Here is a 25,672-nt window from a genome sequence, read left to right as displayed (position 1 = left end):
GTGATTTTTCTGAAATTTCTAGCTTCCTTGACTATCATGTGCTGTTTATGTCGAATTTGGGATTGTAAGTTGCTATTAATTTGAATTACAAACCATTCTTATGCCTATGTTTTCACCAAAATTTCAGCCCTTATATCATCGACCTAAATAAATTTTAATTTCTACTTTAGAGCAGCCCAAAGAAAGATATAAAGTATATTCCATGTTGCTGCCCAGGAATACCCAGAAAACCAATTGTTAAAACCATAAAAGATAAGGTTCTTACAGGGGGCTACTTGCTGAATGATCCAAATCATTTATTTCCTAGGCCTTGCTGGGAATGGGCCATGGAGCAAAATCCACCTCCATTGGACGATTCTAACTCTCCAATTTTTGGCCACTAAATGGATGGTAAGAAAATTAAAAAAATCAATGGTCTGTATTCATCAAGAAAACCTCTTCAAATTGTAGGGTTAGAATCGTCAAATGGGGATGGATATTGCTCAATGGCCCATCCATAGGAAGGCTAAGGAAATAAACAGGTTGAAGCATTGAACAAGTGGCCTTCACTAATTCATCATATAAGATTTTGAGAAGATAATAGTTCTAAAATTGGACTTCCTGCGTGCTAAATTTAATTAAGGACTCCTTCCTCTATTACAAGTTATTCTCAGCCCAAAAGTACAGCTTTTTCAACTTGAAACTTCAAATTGGAAAGCTTCCAAGTTTTGACCTAAAAATACTATTTTGTTTTTCCTTTCACAGGGCCCTCAAAAGACTACTTAAGTCAAATAAAAATGAGTAAAAATCATCATAAAGCATAGGACCCAGCTTTCCAGTTGTCGTGATAATCAGGGCTTTATCTGACCCACTACTGACGTTAGCATGATGTTGTGGTCTCTTTGGAGCCTTCTTTTGCCTCTTCCTCTGAATCATCTTTGCTGAATTATGCACTTGTTCAGGAATGTTGCTCACATTACAAGGATATCTAATGTATACATGATATTGAGCTCAAAGTGGTAGTGTACTGATAAGGAGAAATATCTCTGATTACAGCTTGTCTGTTTATGGTGTCTGCAAAGCTAGGCATGTTTGAAGAGTTGTCTTTATGGGTTTACCCTGTACTCGAGTCTCACATGTTTGAAGAACCTTGTTTGACATTTATCTTCTTTTTCCTGTCATTTAGCAATTAAATTATTTTCAAATTGAAAAATATGATGTTAACTTCACATATTTCTAGTTTTGAAGTGTTTTAGTTGTTGGTTCCTTTTATGTGCCTGAATATATGGTGGGCTTCCTAAAATTTTTAACCTGTCAGAATATTGCGTTTTTTCTTGAATTGACAGCATTTTCTGCAGGCTTCTCACATTCCACCTTCACATGCAGTGGGTGCAAGTATCTTCGCGAGACACATGCCTCAGGTATATGCAAACTTTTTAGTGTGTCCTATATTATCTTATGAAGTCTTTCTCTTTCTGTCGATTGCTCTGCTGGTGTTGGAGCTATTAACACAGTACTAGGATTTCAAGTCTGCCATCTATACTATAAGTTTAACTTTGTATACTCTTTCTGTTTCATTTGGCAGATCTTAACTGCATTGTTAAAGATTTTAGTGAGCCAACCACAACTTTCGATACTAACACTATGGAATACTGGTTGGATTCTACGAAAATTACTAGTTTTCCAAGAAAAGAAGCTCACTGATCAAGATTTTGATCTCTTGAATGTAAGAACTCAGTTGGTTTGGCTTATTATTCCTGATTCACGTTCCATACTTTGAAATTTGAATGGACTGTTTCAATTTTATCAGTTCACATGCTTTTCATCCTAATATTTATGAGAATCTTTTCTTTAAAAGACCTTCATGCCCCCCTCACCCTGCCAAAAAAGGCCTTGTTTTTCATAATTTCTGATTGATACAATAAGCTGTACATCAGTAATATTGATGTTGGTCTTGCCTAAAAAAAGAGTAGAGAATTGCTAGCATCCATCGATAAAGGCATTTCGCGGCTGGTCTGTCCCATGTCAGACCAGACACCTCGTGAATGGAGACAAAAGCTGTTGTCTTCATTCACGAGGTGGTTGGCCTGACATGCGACAGACCATCTGCGAAATGCCTTTTGCGATTGACCGTAGCAAATCCCAAAAGAGTACAATATTTGTCCCCAACATGGCGAAGATTCACTGAACTCATTTGGAAGAAGTATACTTTAATAGGGATGGACTTTCAATGATGATGAATTTTTGAAGGTGAGGAAGATCCAATGATAATGAATTTTGAAATGAGACACATGGTCAGCACTCAGCAACATGGGTGTCATAAAGGCTATGCCCTTGTACTGTTTTTTCATTGCAATAAATGTAGAAAAATAAGCTTTCTATATCATTTATATAGACCATTAAGTGGTGGATATAACCCATAGAGTAGGGCCTCTTTTTCTTTTTTTCTACTTATATATGCGTAGATGTATACAATTTGTTAGTTGGATTGTCTTTTATGCCCTTGGCTCATGTACACTGTGTAGGGGCTTCAATGTAAATAGATTTTAACTGCGCTCCTTTATTATAGAAAGGAGAGGAGACAAGTCGTGAAGTGTATTTGAAGTCCTCGTTCCCTCCAATTTGTGAATTAGGTTTTACCCTATTTTCTCCTCTCTCTCTTTTGCACTCCTCAAGTAAGCTAAGTTCAACATTGTATCAGAGCAAGTTTAATCAAGATTCAGAAGAGGCACTGTGGTGCGGGCCATAAAGGATGCTTATATGGAGGAACATGGCCTTCATAAACAACCTTGGAGGAGCAAGAGGCTGCAAGGACATTTTTTTACATTGAGGGTCCTACAACGCACAAAACTATTTTGGCCATAACTTTCGATCCGATTGTCGGATCATTGGATATCTTATATTGATTTGGGGTTACTCGAGAGGACACATCCAGCCATTACCACGTTGCCGTCATGCGTACTTGCTTGTAATCTGATTTAGGAAACTTTTTGATATTTTGGTTATGAAGTATTTGTGGACCATTAGCCCACGGCTTATGGATTTCTCGTTTTGTTTTCTTTGGCTTCTCGTAACCCTTAATCGATTATAGATCGTTTTGACCGTCCATAGTCAGATTCTTCCATACTCAACACTATTTTGCGATCTATCGTGCATCAGATTGGTAACAGAGCGAAGATTGCGGCCTCAAGCTATTGCTGCCTCAAGCACACTATGTCACTTAGAAGGAGGGTTCATACAACTATGGTGGAAGAACTGGGTCAGAAGGAAGAAGTAGCAGAACATCATCAACAAATTGAAGCCCTATTTAAGCAGTTAGTCGTTTTGGAAAATCTGATTCATGAAGTGACGACGATTTCGATGAATATTTTTAGAATCCATTCCATGAAGGAGGTGCCAAGATGACCAACACGAGAAAGATCAACTGAGAGATTCTAGGTAATCGGAGAACAAGATTGAGTTCCCAGAGTTTTTTTGCGGTTTATCGGTAGAAGTTTTTTTTTCGATTAGATCTACATGGTGGAAGAAACACTGAATTTTATGGAAATGCTGGATTGAATTAAAGTGTGTTTGGTAAGAGCTTCTTTGAGTGAAAGTGGTGGCCCTATGGAAACAGATCAAGGTTACGCGAGAAAGGAATGAAAAGGGAAAATAGTTGATTGGGTGACGATGAATGACAAATTTCTTCCCCACAACTATGGCTTCTTGTTGTTCCAATGATTGCGAAATCTCTAACAACGGAAGCATAATGTTGATGCCTATACATAGCAGCTTTATCAGTTGGCAACAATTTGTTAGAGATCGACAAGCAGTTGGTGGCAGGCTACGTGGGTGGCCTATGACCGAAAATACAGGATGTCGTTAACTTGTTCAATGTATTTTCTATGTCAGGAGCACTCACACCAGCGAACCCTAACCTTAGAGAAACACCATTCAAAGAGACAAGCCACTAGCCAGGATTCTAAGATGGGATGGCGAGGATGCCCTACTTCCAAGCCTATCCCTACGCAAGCTAGTGGCATATTATTGGATACAATGCCGATTCAGACACAACATTCGAAGAGGGGAGCGATTGGACCCAAGTGTTACAAGTTTGGGGACTCAGGGCATAGGTCTGCATATTGCAAGAAAAATTTCAGCCAGTTCGGGAAGCAGGTGTTCGAGGAGGAAGAATGTGATAATTCCGGCAAGGTTGACCTTCATGATAGACCCATTTTTTATAGTTTTGAGAGAGTGTTTCGTATCCGAGGAAATCGAGGGAGACGCATGGCTTCAAAACGTGTTTCAGAAGTCCTGCATGATTTGGCAGAAGGTATGACAAGTGATGATCAATTTAGGGAGTTGCAAAAACGTAGAAAAGTTATCAATGTTGATGCCATCATTATCTTAGGAGATGATTTGGTAGGCATTGATCAATTTGAAATTCTTTCTTCAGTCTACATTCAGGATGAAAGACTTGGGGCCATTAATGTACTTCCTTGAATTAGAGATTTTGTGCTTGGGTAGAGGTATATTAGTCAGTTTGACTAAGTATACCAAAGATTTGATCTCCCTTGTACATCTTATTATAGATGACAATACAATCACTCCACTTAAGCTCAATGTGAAGTAACAACAGTCTGATGGTACAGCTCTTGATGATCTGACTATATATCAACAACTTTTGGGGATTGATTTGATGATGATGAGATTTGACATTCCTTTTTCTGTTCAGATCATTAGTTAGTTTGTTTCTGGTCATACGTCTCATCTCACAACGATACGTTATATAATCAATAGTTTCAAAACTCTCCCACGTCATGGTTGTCTCACCCGAGTCAACAATATAATTATGTACTTACGAAGGACTGTAGCTCCATTTTCCATGACCATCATCTTCTTCATTTGATTTGGTTTCGTATGCTTCCGACACTCATTGATGCATACTGAATGGTGTATGTTCTTAGGAGATTCTTTGATATCATGGAAGTGCGATAAACAAGACATAGTTTCTAAGTTGTCAGCACAAGGCAGAAGCAGAAAATCGATCTATGTCCGCAACATGCAATGAAATTGTCTGGGTTCATGCAATCCTTTTAGAATTGGTATTCCCATTTCTTCGTCCAAACCACTTTATGGAGATAACACGTGTTATCTAGATTTCCACTGGTCCCATCTCCCATGAGATGACAAAGCATATTGAGGTGGACTGTCATTACATACGTTAGTGTTACTCAAGAAGGTGGAGCTCACTACCATGTGTACTCTTCGCATTAGTTAGCTGACTTCTTCATAAAGGCCATGACATAAGATCAATATGATTTTTTGGTTTGCAAATTAATGCTTCATGGCTTCGTGCATCAATTTGAGGGGGAGTGTGCAAAAAGAAGCTTGTATATCACTTATATACATCATTAAATGGTGTATGTAAGTTGTGGAGTAGCACCTTTTTATATATGCTTTTATATAAATATGTGAGTTTTTAGTTGGATTTTCCATTTATGCCCTTCGGTTCATGTACAATACTCAGGGGCCTTTATTTAAATTGATTTGACTTTATTTAAAGGAGAGGAGATAGGGACCTGAACTCCGTATTCTTCCAAATAAAGTCTAATCAATTGACAATCCTTAACACGCTGCGGAACTCTGGTTGCAGTGGTCTACCTTGAAATAGTAACATAAGAAAATGCAAAGGCAAATGTAGACAACTCTGCAATTTATCCTTTTGATCAACTGTGCATTTGTAGAAACTAGAACAAAGTACACATAATTCCAACATAATCTTGTCATTGAAAGTATTGAAAATTAAGCCTACAGACCTCAAGCAAACGCATGCATATTCCCGACATGATCCTGTCATTATAAGCATATAAAAAAAATTAAGCATACTGTCCTTAAGCTGTTTTAGATTTTATCCTTACCTAATTTTAAATTGACAGCTGTCATGCAAGGACTCTTGCGACATGCTTCTTAAAGAGGTTAATAGGAGCTGGTTTGATTATATCCCAGTTACTTTGAAGAGTGAATGGGAAAACTGTAAGACAGGTATTCAATATTTTTCTTTAGACTTTCTTGTTACAAAGCAATACAATATCAGATGTTGTTTATGATACTGATGATGTTTGTTTGGGTGCAATTTTGTAAGCTCTTGAGGAATCATCACAATCCAAAGATCCTTTCTTTTTCCTTGAACCTGCTTTAGACAGACACATACCTGATGGTAAGCAAAGCTTCTTTTCCAACATTTGGTTTCGTCTGGTGTTTCTTTGACTCATTTCTATGCCCACATTTTTCTTTGGGAATAACATATGCGACCCCATTCTTCTTAGAAGACTAAATTATTTCATTCAAATACTGCAGGTGATATCCCTTCTTCTCTTGCTTGGAAAAGGATGGTCGGTGTGGTTAAGGTTGGTTTAATTTGTTTGTGTTGGACAGTGTCTGATTTGCATTTTGCATTCCTGCCTTGAATTCTGATTAGGATAATGAAAATGGCTCAATGTGGTCCTTCTTGGTCTATCTCTAGGGTGGGTCTTGATTGCAATAGCTTTTTCTGCATTATCTGTACACTATCACATGCTGTCTGACTTTTTTTTTTTGTGCTGGTAAAAGTTTAGAAGTTCATTATATGTTTTTTTTTCTCTCCTAGAAACATTAGGCAGTGTTTGTAAACAATTTTTCGGAGTGATTCCTCACTTCTATTGCTCGAGAGAATGGAAAGCGGCAGAGAATGGAATTTGGTGTTTTAGTTTTATCATTCAAAATAGGAGAATGACATTTGGTAAATATACGAGGCCCTGAAATTCCGTTCCTTGATCAAGTTTTTAGGCGGAATATTGCGAAGCGACAAAGAGTTGTGTCCGCGATTCCTGCTCAACCTTCTTTCTATCGTATTGAGAATGGTTTCCAAATGCGACCTTAGCTTCCATCTTCTTGAGAATTCGTTCTTTCTTTTCATATTTTTTCCTCTTTTGAGTGGTTTCTTGAGAGTGATACACATATTCATCTGGTTCAGTGATGTATTCTGTTGACTATTTGGGAATAACTTGCACTTTTGACATTAAGAAGATATTGGTTTATTGTGATTTAGGACACCTTCTCATAATCATTAAATTTTCAGGCTTTTGTTCTCCATCATCTGGTTAAGGATTTTATTTTAAAAGGAGATTTCCCGGAAAACCCATTGTTACACTTGAGAACCAGTTCTATGAAGAGTTCAGGAAGAACACCCAGGGTGGATGTTGTTTCTGCAAATTTTGGAACCGAGTTGAGCTTAGGTTGGATATGTTTTTCTTTTGAGGTTTAATTAGTTGTTAGTACTTTAACCAAGCTGAAGTTGCAATTCCCTTTCACTCTTTCAAAAATTTCTCAGGCCAAGGACTTCCTTGCAAAATTGCAATTTCCAAAAGCAAGGAGAGGGATATTTACTTGATACCAGTGGCAAAGGGAATCTCAGGCAAGTTGCTTCTTACAGAAAAACTTCCCTTCCATACGCATCGGGGAGTTGTAATTGCTGTTGCCCCACTAGCTGGGTTAAATGTAAGTCCATATTCGAGCACCTAATCTCTTATCTATGTATATGAAATTGTTGTGAGAAATATGAAACTTTCTGAAAAATGTATTGAAAATGGCATCAGTAGTTGGGTATATTGTTTCAAGAACAAAGAATTTACATATAATTTCAGTTCTGGGCCTCTGGCCTTTATTTTTTTTGGTTTCAAAAAGATGTTTTTAGTTTTGTGGAAGTAGAAGTTCCTTACTATTGCATTTGAGTTGAATATCATTCATGAGCATACAGTTCATGTAATAATTAATAAAAAACTGCATTTATTGAACACACAGTACTGTGATTTTGTATAGTAAAAATGAAAACCAGTTGCTATGAATATCCCCAAAGCTTCAAAAATTATTTCCGTCGTATTCTTGCACATAAATGGATGCATCGAAATTCTATAGGATCCAATGTATTAGAATACTTGTTTGATTTCATTGTAAATAATAGTTGTAATTCTTCTATGTATATTGAGGAGGAATGATAGAATGAAGGGCGTTTTGCAGAAACCAGCTTCAAGGGCACCCCCATTGGTCAATTTCAGCAAAGTGCGTTTATGATGGCACTGAAAAAAGTGGATGGCGCTGATAAAAGTGGAAACGGCTTTGACTTTGCTGAAATTGACCAATGGGGGCGCCCTTGAAGCTGTTTTTTGCAAGGGTGCCCTTCATTCTATCATTGCTCGTATATTTAGTTACATGATTGCAAAGGCATACATAAACTATGATGCCCTTATGATGCAATTTAAAAAAATAAACGTTGCCTAGTCTCCTGGTTGTGTTGAGTCAGAGAAATGAGTTTTTAATCGGCCAATCCTGGTTTTCAAATTTGAAGGAAGTTCTTTTGGTAATCCGGGCCCAGCTGGTTTTAGATGTGTTTTCAAATCATTAAATCATTTACTGGTCCAATCAGAAGAGTAGATTATAGCGAAGTGGAATTGTGGGTTCTTCTCACCGGATTGCCCATTTTTGACCAAGGTTTTAAATTTCGATTTCAGTTTTGGTTTCGGTCGCCACATAAATGGAAATATTTCGGGTTTGATTGAAAATTTCGGTGGAAATCCTGTAAAATCATGGAAACATTTGGAGACATGCAAATGATAGAATTTTAAGATGAAACTTTGGTAAATGTTGGAATTAGCACAAATACACAATTAGGAACCATCACTTAAGCAAGATAGTCATCCATAATGGTCTAATAACATCGAACGCCCAGTGACATGTACTGTCTCGCATGTCTGATAATTCGGTACATGTACATTTCACATGTAATTTATATAAATATTTATAAATAATACATATACTACATTTCACATGCAATTCATATAAATGTAATTATGTAACACATGCTGTGATATAGTATAACATATGCTACATTTTCTAGCGGAACTACTAGAAAATTGGGAATTGACTCTGTGGAAGGGAAAATGAAAGCTTCTATGGAAGGTAGCATTTCTTGCTACTTTATGGGTTTTATGGAAGGAGAGAAATGGACGGGTTTTCAAAGGAGTATCAAAGAGACCACTCTTCCTATTCAATAAGATGATTGCAATCACAATATCTTGGGTGGGAACTATCCATAGCTTTGCATTTGTGTCTGCATATGATCTATGGTATGGTTGGAGAGTGATTTGGAATGGAGCTAGGGAAGAGCCCAAAGTAGATCAAGTGTGGGAGCCACCCGCCCAAGGACTATTGAAACTTAATTTTGATGGCTCCAGTGTGGAAAATCCGGGTCTATCCGGAATAGGGAGAGTATTTAGAGATGACCAAGGAAATGTCATTTGGGTCTATACGGGCCCAATAGGTATCTCAGATGCAAATGAGGCGGAAGTGCGCGTCATACACCATGGAATTAAACTTCTAAGCAATGTTGAATTGGAAAAGGTGGAGATAGAAGGAGACTCAAAGAATGTAATTAGGTGGTTTAATACTTTAATGGACCTCACTCATTTCCTTGGAGATTTGCAGCTCTTTTTGATGAAATTCAAGATAATATTGGAGGTTCACAAATAGTCGCTTATCATGTCAACCGAAGCGCAAATGGGGTAGCGGATAAGCTAGCTAAAGATGGGGTATCTAGAGAAAGATTGGAGCAATTTGATTATCTCCCCCCTTGATATTTTCTTTTGTTCCTTATTCGATCTTGTATTATCTGTATTGACCATCTCGGTCTACTTTTGCTATTATTAATACTATTATCATTAATGCGCTTACAATTTTGATTTCTCTATGCATTGCGATTTCGGTATGCGTTTCGGTGAGGATTGAAACGAAAACATTTCGGTTGTTTCATTTATGCTTCTGTGGAAATTTAAAACCATGATTTTGGTGAGCTTTGGTAGATTGATTGTTGAAGGGGGATTTAAGATATGTGATTGCTTTGGATTTGACATTGTCGCTCGGTTTGTTGTGATTAGCGAGGATTGTAATGGAAGTTTGGGATTTTTTCGCACTCAATGTATGTCTTTCTCCGATTAAGCATGTTATGAGCAGTTTTGTTCTCATTTCTACTTGTTCACGAGATATCTCAACGGTCATGTAATCGCCGTTTTCTACCACCTCGATTTTTCCATCCTCAAGCCATACCGGGCATGTAACATCCACCGACCGGTATGTGCTCTAGTTCTTGCCCTTGACGTAGCCGTTTTTTGTTTCTTGAAGCATCTCCTACATTCAATCCTTCTTTTGAAGTTGTTGTAGTCACATCCGTTGCAGATCCAGTCTCTTGGAAGAACCAGCGCTTTGTTTCTCGCCCTTATGAGTCTCCCGATCTCCGAATCCATTTTCTCGCCTCATTCTCCCAATCTCCAGCTTTTCCCGACACCCCGAATTGAACCCTGAAAACACATCCAGATGATTGCCGCCTATGAATGTCAAAACACCAATCATGGGAAACATTTACGAACGCACTGGAAACACTGAAAAGAGCATCCTCTGTGCAAGCTTTTATGTTGCATAAAAACACAAGTCCAACATTATTTTCATTATTTCTTCTATATTTAAAGGATTCTTGAGGGATTTTGGTTCCTATGAAGTACATCGACCAAAATCTACAAGAATCTACCATGAAAAACACAAATTTGAAGTCTGAATCGATGGATCAAAGTCGAGTTAAAAAAATTAGGGTAGTTTTTTGTACAAGAGAAAATCCCCATTTTTTCTCATTTTCTTTTGATGGATTTACTTATAATGCGTAAAAAGCGTGCATGATTCATTGAATATGCATTTTTACTGGATTTGAGGAGAGTTGGATGGTATTTATGTGGTTTTCCCTTTTCTAGTGTTTTTGCAATATTGCTTTTTCTTTTTAAATTTTATACTTGGTTGTTTAATTCATTGTTTGATGTTTTTGTACACCTATTAGGTTGATCTACCAAGTTATGCATGTATTTAGTTTTTTTTCCTTCATTTGAATATTTTTGAGTGGCAGATTTGAATTATTTTCAAATCATTTGAGTTATTTTCTTTTTTGTAATTTTAAATTTCCATTTACTTAGCGTTTGCCTTTTTTTTACAGCTAGATCTATATGCTTTGAGGTAAATAACTAATGTCTATATTATACAATAGTCCTTTGAAATTTAAATCTGCATGTTCAATTCATGTATTACCATATACAGTAAAGATTCTACTATTATTGCTATGTCACTTGTGTTGTGTTCTTGTAGGGGTGGCCAACCGGTTCGGTTCTCAGTCCTTGGTTACTTTTTTTTTTTCGGTTCTCGGTTCCCGGTTCCCGGTTCCATGAACCGTAAGAACCGAACCGAACCGTAGTACATAGTAGGACCGAACCGAACCGGACCGAACATAATCGGTTCGGTCTGGTCCGGTCCGGTTCTCCGGTTCTAATGGCTAATTACTAATTACTAATTATAATTTATAAAAACTTTTAATTAAAGTTATAATATAAGTTACTTTCTTATTACAAGAATAGTATTAACTATTACTTATTAATATTATAAGTAATTTATATTAATAAGTATATGTATAATAGAAATATAAAAAATATTATATATATTCAAAAGTTCAGTTCTTCGGTTCCAGAACCGAACCAAGAACATTAGACCCGGAACCGAACCGAATAAGTTTGGTTCTTCATCAGTGGAACCGAACCAGACCCAAAGTATTTTTAAACAGTTCGGGTCCGGTTCGGTTCTTCGGGTCTGGTTCGGTTCTGGCCACCCCTATGTTCTTGTACGCGCTGGGACTTGTAAGTACTTAAATTATTTTTGCAGTCATGGTAGTTGCAATTTTGTGTTTTTCGGCCTACACCCTTTATCTCAAGTTTGGATCTAATGAATCCATTGACACAAATAGTGCATGGGTGAAAATCGAGTTATTTGGGTATCTTGTAGTGTTTTTTCGATCATTTCTTTTAGTTAAAATGCTTGTTTCTACACTTTTGCATTAAGTAGGAACAAAAATTGACATACATGCAACTGCCTCTCCAACTGATCTCCAATTCTTCTCACTGGATGAAAGAAAGAGGTTTCATTTTATGTTCCAGCTCGATGGGAGCGTAGAGAGTAGGTAACATAACTGGTGCACATATTCTATAGAATTAGTTTAGTCTATATTTACTATTTACTTTCTATTTTACTATTGGTGAGTAGCAGACTCATTTTTATCTATTATTGCTAATGAAAAGTGTGTGAGGGATTTATGGTAAGAAACTGTCTGTGTCTCCTTCTATTCCCTTTTTCTTTTCTTCTGTCTCTCCAAAACCCAAATGAACACAACTCTTTGCATACCATAAAGGCTCTTACGGTCCCTTTGAATTACCTAGCATTATGTATAAAAAAGAATAATTCTGTTTGAATTAAAATAGGCATTTGTATGTTACCTCGTATTTTATTTTTTATAGGATTTTTTTTGCTACCATTGTGCATGTAACATATTTTCTTGATGCATAATGGTGCTTATTTTTCTCCTACTGCATTCTAGACCTCAGGTTGTCTTGGTCTATATTCACAGAATCTTTGATGCAGTTATACCCATGATGTTGTCATTTGCAAGTCATCCATATTCAGATATGCTGATCATTTTCTTCAATATTTAGAAATGGGAAATGATATCAGCACAACCATGCTTTAATAATTGCACAACTGCTACCTGTCTTTTCCTTTTTAATTGGTTTGTAAGAGCATTTTAGGAACTGTAATAACTCTTCGCTGCTCTTTAAATTATAGAAGACAAGATGATTTAGTGCAATTATCAAAACATGGTTGTGCTGATATCATTTCCATTATAAATTTATATAAATTTTAATCAGTGCATCAAAGAGGAAACGTCAGTGTAGTGATATGCTGCTAACTGTTCTCTTTGACCCATAAATCTAGTAAGAGCCATGGTTTAGTTAACCCATTTGTGCTACTTGGAACAGCCGATGATAGACGAAAACCATCCAACATGGTTGCATCTGCGAGTGAGAGAGTATGATCCAATGCTCGAAGTGAATAAAACTGGTAGGTATCAGTCTGTTGATAAGGATCGTACGGTCGACCGAAAATGGACACTTGGTTTCCCGAATGATGGGGCATGTGAAGCTGCCCGATCATTGATTTTGAAGGAAATAAGTATGCAGAGATTGTCCGTGGAAAGCTTATTAGCGCCTCTGCTTCACAGCTCTGCCAAAAGTTCATCTCCAGATTGCCGTGGTGAGTGAAGTGTTGCTTGTGAATGGTTTCAATAGTTTCCTGTATTTTGCAGTTTATAGTAAATGTCAAGAAGATTCTTGGTGCATGAGATAAATATAATCATGGAAGTTACTATTTTTCGTTCTTTTGTGCCCTGTTCGATTTACATTTTGAGTCCAAAACTGATTATTCGATTAAAAAAAATGCAACTCTGGGTCCAATAATCAGTTTTGGACTCAAAATCGATTCTCAAAATCTAAATTGAACAGGACTTTAGTCGACCTGGTTTTGGGACCTGGTTTTGGGCCTTGAATTACAAAAATGCTGGTATTGAATTAGAAAATAACTCTAGTGTCCCAACATTTTTCAAATGTGAATCTCCAGTTTGTCATGAGATAGAAAATATCAGAAGCTTTGAGGATGACTGTAGTCCCCACAAAAAATATTGGGAAAGTATGCTTTTGGTTTGAACTTTAAAGATACGAAACCTGATTTTCCTAATGAAAATGCTTTGAGAAGCTTCCAGCTACAGCTACTTTGTATATGTTGCAACTTTGTGTTCACACGTTGGGTCCATGGACTATTCACACAAAGAAAATGGCCATATTCATTTAAATAAAGTTGACCACTCATAATGAGCTGCTGTTAACCTTTCGGCACCCCACTGATCAAAGGATATTATTCTTTTTTCTGATGGGGCTGTTTGGTAAGTCTAAATCTTACATTAATTGACTTTTTTTTGACCTTTTTATGTAGCCAAGATGTCATCAATTAATATGCATTATCTTGGTAGTAGAACTATGAGATCCCGCTCAATCTGCATCTGTATGATTTTCACATTCGTATACTCGTTCTCCAGATACAAATTTCTACTTCGGATGCAAAACCTGATTTACCTAATGAAAATGCATTGAGCATGAAGCTGACTAGTGAAAAACCACTAAAAGCTCAATTGTAGGGATGGATGAGTTGTCTAAGTTGAAGGTGGCATAAGAGGGTCTCAAGCCTCCATGACTCCGGAATGGTGTTTCACTATGGTTGAAGAGTTTAATAGATTTAGGGAAATGATATTCCCCCCTCCCCCCTCGTTATCTCGGTTCAATCCTACATGAGGAAGGAGAGATTGACGAGGATGTTAACTACAGAATAAGAGCAGGTTGGTTGAAGTGGAAGCATGCTTAAGGAGTTTTGTACGATTATAAAATAATTACCAAGTTGAAGGGAAAGTAATATGACAGTTGTGAGGCTAGCCATGCTATACAGCTCAGAATGTTGGGCCACCAAGAAGCAGCATGTGCGTAAGATGTGTAGCAAATATACGAATGCTTAGATGGATGTGTGGCCCCGCATAAGGTTAGATCGAATTAAAAATGAAGACATCTGTAAAAAGGTGGGGGTGGCACCAATTGAGGAGAAGATGAGAGAGCACCACTTAAGATGGTTTGAGCATATCCAACGTAGGCCTTTGGATGCTCCAGTTAGAAGAAGTGACACGTGCCAAGTTGATGGAGTAAAAAGAGGTAGCGGGAAAATAACTTGGGTATAAATAATGAGTAAACACTTGAGGGCGAGGAACATAACAGAGAACATGACCTTGGTTAGGATAGAATGAAAGAAAATGATCCATGTAGACGAACCCAACCAGTGTCAGGAGTAGATTTAGTCAATTTTGAGCGGATAGATCCTTTCACCTTTTTCATGAAAATTTTCTAAAGGATTCATTAGCCGACTCCAACTAGTTTGGGACACAGGCTTAGTTGAGTTATATTCCCCTAGATTTATTAGAAACATCATGTGGCAGGTCGTTCCGTTTAATTCACAAAAAAATTGGTTGGATGTAAATGGGTCTTCTAGGTAAAGCAACAAGTTAATGTCGTCATTCAACGGTATGAAGGCCGTCCAGTTGCAAAGGGTTTCACCAAGAAAGAGGTGCTCAATTATAAGGAAACTTTTAGTCCTGTCGTGAAACTAACACAATCGGAATTGTATTCTCCATAGCTCTCTCGCAATGATAGCCCATTCTTTGGCAATTTCTATGAATGCCCTTTAGCTTTGTAGGGTCACGTACATGCACCTATGTTTTCATCTATAGGAAACTAGGAGTGGTGATCCTATTCTTTAGTCAACAATGATTATACATCACAAACAATCAGGTTGTTTTGTCAAAATCTACTTGATCGTTTATGTAGTGAAAATGCTTCCTTGGTAGTGAGGTTCACCCTGTTCCTGATTGACTCTTGCTTTCACAATGCATGAATATTGTTGAGATCTTCACGCGCAAATATGGATCGGGCAAAACCTTGTTTCACGCCAGTAGCTTACACACTCGTTATCTCATATCTCAAGGAGTATTACAGTACCGTTGGGGCCATACAGTACCTGTGACTCATGCTAACTAATTGTTACTTTGTAATGAACTAAGTATGTCAATTTCTACATCACCCAGTACTTATCATTGCACGGCTTTCAAACATGTCTTAAACTACTTGAAAGGTGCAATTACATTGAGTATTCTTCTTCAACGGTCATATAACCTTGCCAATCTGCCTATTTTGATGCATATTACGCCAGTGTGTTCTGAACTTCTGATGATAAAAAATAATCTACTAGTGGGTATCACATTTTTCTTTGCCTTAAATATAGTCTTGTGGAGTTCAAGAAAGCAACCCACAATTGTGCGATCAAATACTGAGTCTGAATACAAAGGCCTCATCAACACTGCAACCAAAACCGCATGGATACAAGTCCTTCGCAACTTCTGGTACTTGGGATGGTCCCTAGCAAATCCCCTGGTACTTTGGTTCAATAACATTGGCGTCATCTATATGACTCTCACTGCAAATCCAATCTTTTTTTTTTTTGATGGGTAAGCTGGGGTTTAACGGGACCCCTACCGATTTATTAGATAAAGAAAAAGATAGAATAGTAAGATCACAAACTAGCCCTAACTCGGAACAAGCGAGAAGGGGGAGCCAAGGCTCTACAAATAAGAGCGACAAGCACTAAGCCTAAGGCTCTGTTTGGTTGCAAAAAGTAGGGAAGACGGCTGAGCATTTTCTAGGAAAATGAAATACCAAATGTTGTTTGGTTGTCATTTTTTAGCTCAAATCCCATTGGACTACTAGACATGGAAGAGACATCATTATTAGCTTTTTCCTTAGGTGGCGCCTATGTGGCGGGATTGTCCCCTCCCCTACTTTTCCAATGCCAAACCTTGTTTTTGGTAAATTTTAGAGGGGAGAAGAGTAGAATATGATATGCCATGTTTAATCATTACTTTTCTCTCTCTTTCTCTCTCTTCTACTATTTATTTTGTTAATGACACCCTCCATTCTCCCACATGCTTTGAAATCTAACCAAACACACTACCAAAATTCCCTCTAATCTTCTCTAGACAAGTCTACACATATCCCACCCTTGTCACCTCCTTGTTGACTACTACTTCCAATAAAATCTCATCTAACCAAAGAGAACAAAATGATCAATACTTTTGAATTACATAATCATCTAATTTTGAGGGGGTGAGATGGGCTCTTTGTGAGCGCTTTGGCCAGGTTCTCTTGGGAACTTCCTGCCAATTTGATTGTCCAAGTTCCGGATCTCCTCTTCACCGTTACCCTCATGTTCGGCTTGAATTAGGTGAACTTCATTGAGTTCTTCCGCCCAGGATACATTCTTTTTTGGAGAGACTCCAGGGCTTTTTATGCTTGTTTGAAGTGAGGGAGTCTCTTCAGGTTCCTCTGATCCAGAGTCGTCTTCACACTCTTCTTCTTCCGACTCTTCATCTTCACACTCTTCTTCTTCCGTCTCTTCGCCTTCACCCTCTTCGTCTGAACTAGGGTATTCGTTAAAGCTTTTGGGTTGGCCCTCTTCTTCTTCATGCTCTTCTAGCAAGTTGAAACTATTGTGGGTCTGAATGCTATTCTTTGTAATCCCTTTTGCTTTGACTGCTCCTTTTAATGATGAAGAAGATTCTCCCACAAGGACAATCTCTAGACAAGGGGCCAATACTGGTTCTTCATTCAAGTCTTTTTCATCAGAATTCTTCACGGCTCAATGGGCTTTTTTTTCCATTCCTGTTTTGGTTTTTTTTATAGCTGAGAGTTACTTTTTGGACAGTTTGCATTTGTATGGCTGAAATCTCTACAGCACAAACAAGCTGAAGGGGAATCCAATCTTTTATGTTCGTACTAAACACGTTAAAATGGACTTTCACTTTATATGTGACAAAGTATCTTACAAGGACCATGATGCCCAATTCCTTTGGAGCTGAGATCAGTCTCACTAAATCATTGAGCCCGGACCACTTCATTCTAGTAAGGGACAAGCTCGTGATGGGGTCTTAATTAGCCGTCTGCCTTAGTAAGGATAAACTTGACACCAAGTCAAACACAATCATAGATTGTAACCCAATCCACACAACTACGTGCATATTTTCATTGAGCATGGAGCACTTCTCACCGTTAGAATATTGCTCGGGTTATAGATTAGGTAGTTTGTTTAGATTAGGTACCTTGATTAGATTAGGATATTTTGAACAGATTAGGATTATCTCGTCCTAATCTTTTCTCCATCATTTTCATTATTTATCCCTTTTGAGTGTTGATCTATATAATCAATTAAGATTAGTAAATTCTCTTCCTTTACAAGGAAGATTACCGAAATCAGATAACTGTTCCTTTTACAAACAGTATACTTAGGTGGATGTTGTATTATTTATAGCTTAATTATATGACACAAAAAATCCATTTCAGCGGGCCAGCACTCTTTATCAGGCCCTAACACTATTTGTACCTTACAAACATGAATCATTCACAAGATCTAAGGGCCTCAGTCAAACTAGGAACAGTGACGAGCTTGACCCAAATCCGTATTTGTAATTACATGGCTCTTTATTCTCGATTCAAATATGAATAATTTACCATGTATCATCGGTTTTCACCACCTTGTCATCTTTCTTTCCTGTGTTCCTTTTCTAAACATATATAAATAGAAGAAAGAAAAATTTGTTTATGAAAAAAAGTTACAAGCTTTTAGAGAAAGGAGTGCGTCGTACGTAATTCCATCAACTTTACATTAACAAGGCTGTCATTTTAAAGTTAGGGCTTTTGTTTAAAGTTAAGATAGCCAAACACAAGTAGAGTATTCTCCTGATGTTGTTGTCAAGGATATTGCTTTAGCCCACATGGCCACGCAATAAAAACACAAAGATGCTTATTGAAGCTAGCATTAAATGAGGCTCACTTTCGAGCAGATAATGCCATATTTTACTTTTAATGTTTGCTTTATGAGTGCTTTGCTTTAAAAGAGATGAGGCTTGTCATTTGGATCTATGCAAAGTTGCCCATGAAATGAAAGGCATAATAGACAAAATATAAATGTGTGAGAAAGAGGGCATTAGAATTTTCACTTTAACACGCATTCTATGGTACTCCAAAGTTCCAAATAGTATGTAACTGCTAGAGCTGAGAAAAGGGTAAGAGGGGTTTTGCACTGTGTAACTGTATTTCTTCAGTCAACCACTTTCTTCATTCAAGCTCTCCTTTTCTAGCATTGCAGTGAACTTTTCCTTTCAAATTATTTGGTGTCCTCTGGCTTTTAGACCAATGGAGATCTAAGCTTTTGACTGAGACTATGACTCAGAAAGAAACACCTAGAGTTTTGCACCATATTCGTTAGTGGCTAGCACAAACTTACACACAGAAGCACAAACTTGGAAAAGAACACTGATGTTTTGAACCATTTCTCATTGGTAAAAGGTTGTTAATAGCATGAATAGTCGGATTGATGGGCATGAATACCAAGGGATGTATGCTGATTATCAGCTCCCAAACAATATAATTAAAATTGCTTCTACTGATATGAAATGTTGTGTACAGAAAGAGGGTCCACGATTCACAAAATGGAAGACAAAATCTTTATCCATATTGACGTTTGAATGGACTTTCTAAATGATGGGATTGAAAACATTCTCATGTATGACAAACCCTAGGTCACGTCATGACAAGGGAATATCTCCTTGGGTCATCATGTACCATCTCTATTGTTCTCTGGATAGTTAAATTAGAACCTCTTCTTCCAAGGAAAACCCATGAAGTGTTTCTTATTTTTGTCTTAATTTATTAGAACCTCTCCTTGAGTTTCATATCTCTAAGGTTTATTTTTAAAAAAGATTTTTCTTTGTGGGGCATTGAGAAAGAGAATACTTGGGAGTGCAATACTATTTGTCGTGGGGACTGGTGACATGAAACTGTAAATAACAAGTCGAAGATGATTGAGGAATGAAGAGGAAATCTCTCGTGAGTTGTGTAAGGAATTGTATTGGGCTTTTCACCACCAGGGTGGTGGAGCTCTCCTTTCTATGCAAAGGCACGCTAAGGAGGACTAGTCACGAACATGGACCCTAGCAAATTACTGCCGAGAGAAAAAATATTTTAACCCGAAAGAAGAAAAAGCACTCGTAAACTGACCAAAACTAGATAAACCTTTTTAAAGTTTCATTTGATTTCTAGTTTTAAGTGAAAGCTTGTTTATTTCATAATCTCTTTTTCTTTATACTGAATTTAATTAATGTACACTTGCATTTTATTACATGAATAATATTACAAGAGGAATGCTAAACTGAAGGGTGCCCTTGAGAAAACCCTGCCGCAAGGGGCGCCCATTGGATCCACATCACTCAACCACATATATAACCCCTTCAATGTTGCATTTTTTAGTGCCATTATAAATGCAGTTGTGTGACATGGGTCTAATGGGGTGGCCTTCCAGCTGGGCCCTTCACTTTATCATTCATCGCATTACAATTAATTAATTTGTATGATAAAAAATTTATTTCATATCATAAGAGAAAGGAAATAATTCTGAGACAACAGAGGTCCAATTCAAGAAGGGTTTCCTTGGCCAAACATAAATGTGGCGGTGGTCGGGAGTAATTTTTTGAGGGGCACCGATAGTTTTGTCCATATCCCTTCTAGTCCACATGATCAGATGATCCAAATCCCTTCATCACAAGGCATTGCTCACTAGCCGTGGTTTTGGGGCTTCCAAGGAAAAAAAAAAAAAAAGTTTTCCCTTTAAATTTCATTTTGAAGCTTTGATCAGCAAGGGGCAATCTCCGCCTAGCATCGGGCCCGCCAAGATCCATGTTGCTACATCCTGGTGGCCTAATGGACCAATAACCTTGATCTTGATCGATGAATGTTGTCAAGGCTTTGGTGAAGGCTCATCAGGCCTACATATTGTAATAGTAAGGAGGCCTCAAAATATACGTGAGATAGACTCGGCAACGTACACATAACATGTGTAGTGTGGGAAGAGTAGCCCCAAAAGATCAAAGACCATTGTGGGCCCCGTAGTAAAAATCAGATAAAAACTTATAAACTTTGTCTTACTAGCATGATGCCCATTTATTTTGATCATATGCTCAATGTGACACCTCTTGGATGGGCTTTCACATTTATCTTAATCATCCCATCAACCACTTGCATTTGGACAGTCTTTAAAAGTTAAGGGCAGCCCACAAAAATCTCCATCAATTAGACATTTAGCTTGATTCGTTTGTTGAAATTTTGGGATATGGCCCATTCACTGAATCTTTGGGACTAAGGGGATATATGCAGATCGAAAGCTTCGGTCTCTCTCTCTCTCTCCCCTATTTAGATAGAATTTATTTTTTCACTTCCTGTCACATTGGAAGCTACTTAAGTTTATTCTGTCATTTGGTATTTAATTTTTTTATGTTATTTGGTAAAAGTACGTAGTGTTAAAAGGCTAACTTTATGAAAATAAGAGAGAGGGAGAGAGGGAGAGAGATCCTTAATATAATACAGTCTACGCTTTATTCCTTATGTTTGAGTCGAGAAGAGAACGTACACAGTTCCCGATTCTTTCACAGACCGCGCCTCTTTTCAGGTCCTCGAATTACATGAGGGAGGGATGCTCTCTCTCTCTCTCTAAGTTTGGGTTTATTTTATCTCCTGAGACCGATAAATACATGTATAGGTAGGGGTTGCATGGCAAAAGAACTTAGATTATGCGAATGAAAGGTTCTCTGTATTACTTTATGTACAGTTGTACACAATATATATCTGTGACTGTGTGTACGAAATTGCATTAACACCCGCAGATTTAGGTATTCTGTACAAATCAATTTTTTATTTTATTTGCTTTTACTTTTTTACATAAAGGACGAGCAGACATGGGTGTCATTCCCAATTCTAAGTGTGTCTATACCAGCCCCATATATTATATTATGAGAAATTAGTGTAGTAGCAGTAGTACACATCCAGGATAAAGTCTATGCTTGTATTCTTAATAATTACTATTTACTAGTTGCCATAAAAAGGATGAGAGAGAGAGAGAGAGTATTCTTAATACTTACTATTTACTAGTTGCCATAAAAAGGATGAGAGAGAGAGAGAGAGAGAGAGAGAGAGAGAGAGAGAGAGAGAGCTTAGCTGCCTTCGATCCTGCTGCATTTGCCACATGCATTCCACTTTCCACTACAAAATCATCTTTTAGACCCCAATTTACCCTCCTCTGCAAGAAAAGCATGAAATTTTCACTGCCCCACAAAGAAACTAAAAAAGCAGATAACAACTTTCATACACATACATAACTATCCATAGATTGAGAACTCTACCTTCATAGATCTCAATAAAAAAACTCCCTCACTTTCACATCCCCCCTCTCTCCCTCTCAACTCAACCCTTTTCTCTCCACCTTTTCTCCTCCAATTCAAATGAAAACCAAAACCCACTCCTGATCTTGTTTCTTCTAAAACCTCTAGTATTACAAAGTAGAGAATATACAACCAACAAGACGGAGAAAATGAGAGCAGGTGGTTATACAGTCCAACAAGCTCTAACTGTAGAGGCAGCAACCATAGTAAAGCAAGCTGTAAGTCTAGCTAGGCGCCGGGGCCACGCCCAAGTGACCCCTCTCCATGTAGCCAACACCATGTTATCTTCCTCCACATGCCTTCTAAGAACAGCTTGCCTTCAATCTCACTCCCACCCTCTTCAATGCAAAGCCCTAGAACTCTGCTTCAACGTTGCGCTAAACCGTCTACCAGCCTCCACTTCAAGCCCCATGTTAGGAGGTGGGCCTCACCACCCTTCCCTCTCCAACGCCCTTGTGGCCGCTTTCAAGCGGGCCCAAGCCCACCAGCGCCGCGGCTCCATTGAAAACCAACAACAACCCCTCTTAGCAGTTAAAGTAGAGATAGAACAACTCATCATTTCAATCCTAGATGACCCAAGTGTGAGTAGAGTTATGAGGGAGGCTGGTTTCTCAAGTACCCAAGTCAAAAACAATGTTGAACAAGCTGTTTCTTTGGAAATATGTGCACCAAATCCTAGTAAACAAAAGGAGGTAGGTAATCTTTTGGTGCTTGGGAGTAATAATCGTTCTCCCTCTCCTTCTTCTTCTCATTTGGGTCTTTTTGGAGTCAATATTAGTAAAGTTAAGCCTTTGGATCAAGTTAGGAGTGAGGATGTGATGAGTGTTGTGGAGAATTTGATGAATAGGAGGAGGAGGAGTAGTGTGATTGTAGGAGAGTGCTTGGCTAGTACTGAAGGTGTGGTTAGAGGGGTCATGGATAAGGTGGACAAGGGGGAAGTTCCTGAGCCCTTGAGAAATGTTCAGTTTATAAGCCTTCCTCTATTCTCATTTGGGCATCTCTCTAAGGAGCAGGTTGAGCAGAAGTTAGGGGAGATTAGGTGTCTTGTGAAGAGCTGTGTGGGGAGAGGGGCTGTTTTGTATTTGGGAGATCTCAAGTGGACTGCTGAGTTTAGGGGTAGTTTTAGTGACCAAGGGAGGACTAGTTACTACTGCCCAGTGGAGCATATGATCATGGAACTTGGAAGGTTAGTGTGTGGAATTGGAGAGAGTGGGAGGTTGTGGCTATTGGGAATTGCCACATATCAGACATACATGAAGTGTAGAATAGGCCATCCTTCATTGGAAACAGTTTGGGGTCTCCATCCACTTACAATACCTGCAGGCAGCTTGGGTTTGAGTCTCAGTCCTGACAGGTAAAAATTTATTTTCATTACTGTGCTTCTCTCTATCCTTTATCAAGTTCAATCTATTTGTTTTTCTTCTTTTCCTGAACCAATGGAATAAAAGTTGGAATTTAAAAAAAAGTAGGATTTCTAGGTGTTTAATGCTGGTGTGTATCTTGCTCAATCACTTAGACCAAATCAGAATCCATGGCTTTATAAGAAGCTTTATTATGACTTTTTTTTTGTTGCTGAATGAATCACTTTGAAAAAGTTAAGGTAAATTTTCAATTTGGGTCATGTGTTGAACCCCAAATACAAGTTGGAATTCAGATTGTTTATTCAGAAGAGCTTGAATTCCAGTTGTTTGCGCGCAAATGTCTTTATCAGATAGCTTAGACAAAAATGAAATTCAAATTAGTTACATTTGATTAGTTTGCCAAGAGAAATTAATTGGATTCAGAGTGGCTTACAGTGTAACTGTTTGGTCACTATTCTTATTGTTTTGTTTTTTTAATTTTTGTTTAGTTATTTGCAAGGCCAATTAAGAAGCAAGAAAAGTGGAGATGGATCTGGGTGGCTTCTGCTTCAAGATGGAGTAGAGAAGCAACTCACTTGCTGTGCTGATTGCATGACGAAGTTTGAGAAGGAAGCTCAAGGCCTAAGAAACAATAACCATGAAGCCACCACCATCACCTCAAGCCTGCCCTCATGGCTCCAGCAGTACAAGGAAGAAAACAAAAGACTGAACACTAATGACCAGGTAGATATTTTATGTGACCCTTTTATTTTTTTCTGAATGGTATAGAATTGGATTAATAAAAATGCAAAAGTACGAGATAAAGCTCATAAGGAGGGAGAAAATCAAACACTTCCAATGCCACTCGGGTGGCTCCCTCCTCCACTAGCCTTCTTATCTGACCTTGTTGCAAGTTGCACAACTAAAACAAAGAGTTCAACATCTTAAATGTTTATTCTTATTCTAATTTTCTTTGTTTTTCATTTCCTGACAGGAATATCTCAATGTCAGAGATCTATGCAAGAAATGGAATTCCATATGCAATTCAGTCCACAAAGAGCACCACCCAACTGAGAAAACCCTAGACTTCTCTTGTATTTCTTCACCTTCTGCTTCCATTTCTTCATACAATCAACACTGCCCCAATACCCACCAGACCCACAAAGCTTGGCCAGTTGTCCTAAATGCCAAACACCCATGGAGGGAACATCATTTCTGGATCTCCGACGATGAAGGCTTTGAACCCAATTTGGGAATGACCTTTCCAGAGCACAGGGAGCCTAAACGAGCGCTCTTAGCCAAATTAAACCCTAACCCTTACCCAAATTCAGTTTCTTCTAGTGATACAATGGAAATGGAATATGTTCATAGGTTCAAGGAGCTCAATGCCGAGAACCTAAAGACACTGTGCAACGCATTGGAGCTAAAGGTTTCATGGCAAAAGCACATAATTCCAGAAATTGCAAGCACTATCCTTCAGTGTAGGTCTGGGATGATAAGAAGAAAATCAGAGTTGAAATCCAGTGAGACCAAAGAAGACACTTGGTTGTTCTTCCAAGGTGGTGATACTGAAGGCAAAGAGAAAGTTGCCATGGAATTAGCTAGTCTTATTTTTTGCTCTGAAAGCAACGTTGTTACAGTGGGATTGAGCTGCTACTCATCAACAAAGTCTGATTCCACTGAAGATTTCAGAAACAAGCGGTCGAGAGCTGAATCGAGTTGCAGTTATCTCGAAAGATTCGCCGATGAGGTGGGCAACAATCCGCACCGAGTCTTTTTTATGGAAGACATAGAGCAGGTGGAATATTATTCTCAATTGGGTATCAAAAGCACAATTGAAAAAGGAAGGATAAGAAATTCGAATGGCGATGAGGTACTTCTAAGTGATGCCATTATCATTTTGAGTTGCGAAAGCTTCGACTCGAGATCAAGAGCTTCTTCTCCCATTAAACAGAAATTGGACACTGAAGAAGGAAAAGGCGTGGACTGTGAGATGGAAACTAGTCCATGTGTTTCTTTGGATTTGAATCTCTCTTTTGAAGACAATGACGATCCATCCTTCGATGACGTAGGGCTTCTCGAAGCAGTGGATAGAAGATTCATTTTCAAATCGCAAGAAGACTTGTAAAATGAGTAGCCAAATCATCTTTGTTGTTTGTCTTAGGTAGTTTTCTTTTCTTTTTACAGATATTTGTTTCTTGGTTTGCCATGGTGATTCTTGGTTATTTCCTGGATTAGAGGGCTGGTTCTTCTCAACCATGTTGTAAGGATAATGTAATGCGGGTTATAGCCAAGGTTTTAAATTTCGGTTTCGGACCCAATTTCGGTCTGGGCCGAAATCCGAAATTTCGGGCCGAAATCCCGTAATAATTAAAAATATATTATTTAATTCATTTCGAGATTTTGGACCGAAATTCCGAAATTTTGGAATCTTTCTTTTTTTTTAAAGAAAAAAAATACATTTTCTCGCCAAATTTCGGTTTCGGTCTCCACCGAAATTTAA

At 38.1% G+C, this 25,672-nt stretch overlaps 2 protein-coding genes across 3 annotated transcripts in view; both read left to right on the top strand.

Annotated features, from left to right (window-relative positions):
- LOC143877476 (protein TRANSPARENT TESTA 9-like) overlaps nt 1–13,283 on the top strand; it is a 30,791-nt gene extending 17,508 nt beyond the window's left edge. The window contains exons 13-20 of one of the 2 annotated variants that reach the window (XM_077379523.1): nt 1,338–1,400; nt 1,565–1,705; nt 5,898–6,003; nt 6,104–6,178; nt 6,319–6,368; nt 7,079–7,235; nt 7,331–7,497; nt 12,894–13,283. In XM_077379523.1, coding sequence (XP_077235638.1) covers nt 1,338–1,400; nt 1,565–1,705; nt 5,898–6,003; nt 6,104–6,178; nt 6,319–6,368; nt 7,079–7,235; nt 7,331–7,497; nt 12,894–13,175 — 1,041 coding nt within the window. In that variant the 3' untranslated portion in view covers nt 13,176–13,283. The remainder of the gene's footprint in view (nt 1–1,337; nt 1,401–1,564; nt 1,706–5,897; nt 6,004–6,103; nt 6,179–6,318; nt 6,369–7,078; nt 7,236–7,330; nt 7,498–12,893) is intronic. The other variant, XM_077379525.1, reaches the window with a different exon arrangement.
- An 8,523-nt stretch (nt 13,284–21,806) lies between these two features.
- LOC143876622 (Double Clp-N motif-containing P-loop nucleoside triphosphate hydrolases superfamily protein) lies at nt 21,807–25,425 on the top strand. The gene is made up of 3 exons (XM_077378314.1): nt 21,807–23,183; nt 23,679–23,913; nt 24,164–25,425. The coding sequence occupies exons 1-3, from the start codon at nt 21,979–21,981 to the stop codon at nt 25,295–25,297; spliced, it is 2,574 nt and encodes an 857-aa protein (XP_077234429.1). The 5' UTR covers nt 21,807–21,978; the 3' UTR covers nt 25,298–25,425.
- Nucleotides 25,426–25,672: the final 247 nt, after the last annotated feature.

Source organism: Tasmannia lanceolata, unplaced genomic scaffold (assembly GCF_043159265.1).
Source record: "Tasmannia lanceolata isolate RefF3 unplaced genomic scaffold, GAP_Taslan_0.1 ptg000005l, whole genome shotgun sequence".
In the NCBI taxonomy this organism is placed as follows: domain Eukaryota; kingdom Viridiplantae; phylum Streptophyta; class Magnoliopsida; order Canellales; family Winteraceae; genus Tasmannia; species Tasmannia lanceolata.
This window is presented reverse-complemented; position numbering and strand designations above follow the sequence as displayed.

Excerpts from the sequence above, each read along its gene's own strand:
- LOC143876622 (XM_077378314.1), top strand. The coding sequence starts at position 21,979 with ATGAGAGCAGGTGGTTATACAGTCCAACAAGCTCTAACTGTAGAGGCA. Across the intron at positions 23,184-23,678 it reads TTGAGTCTCAGTCCTGACAG|TTATTTGCAAGGCCAATTAA; the intron begins GTAAAAATTTAT and ends ATTTTTGTTTAG. Across the intron at positions 23,914-24,163 it reads GACTGAACACTAATGACCAG|GAATATCTCAATGTCAGAGA; the intron begins GTAGATATTTTA and ends ATTTCCTGACAG.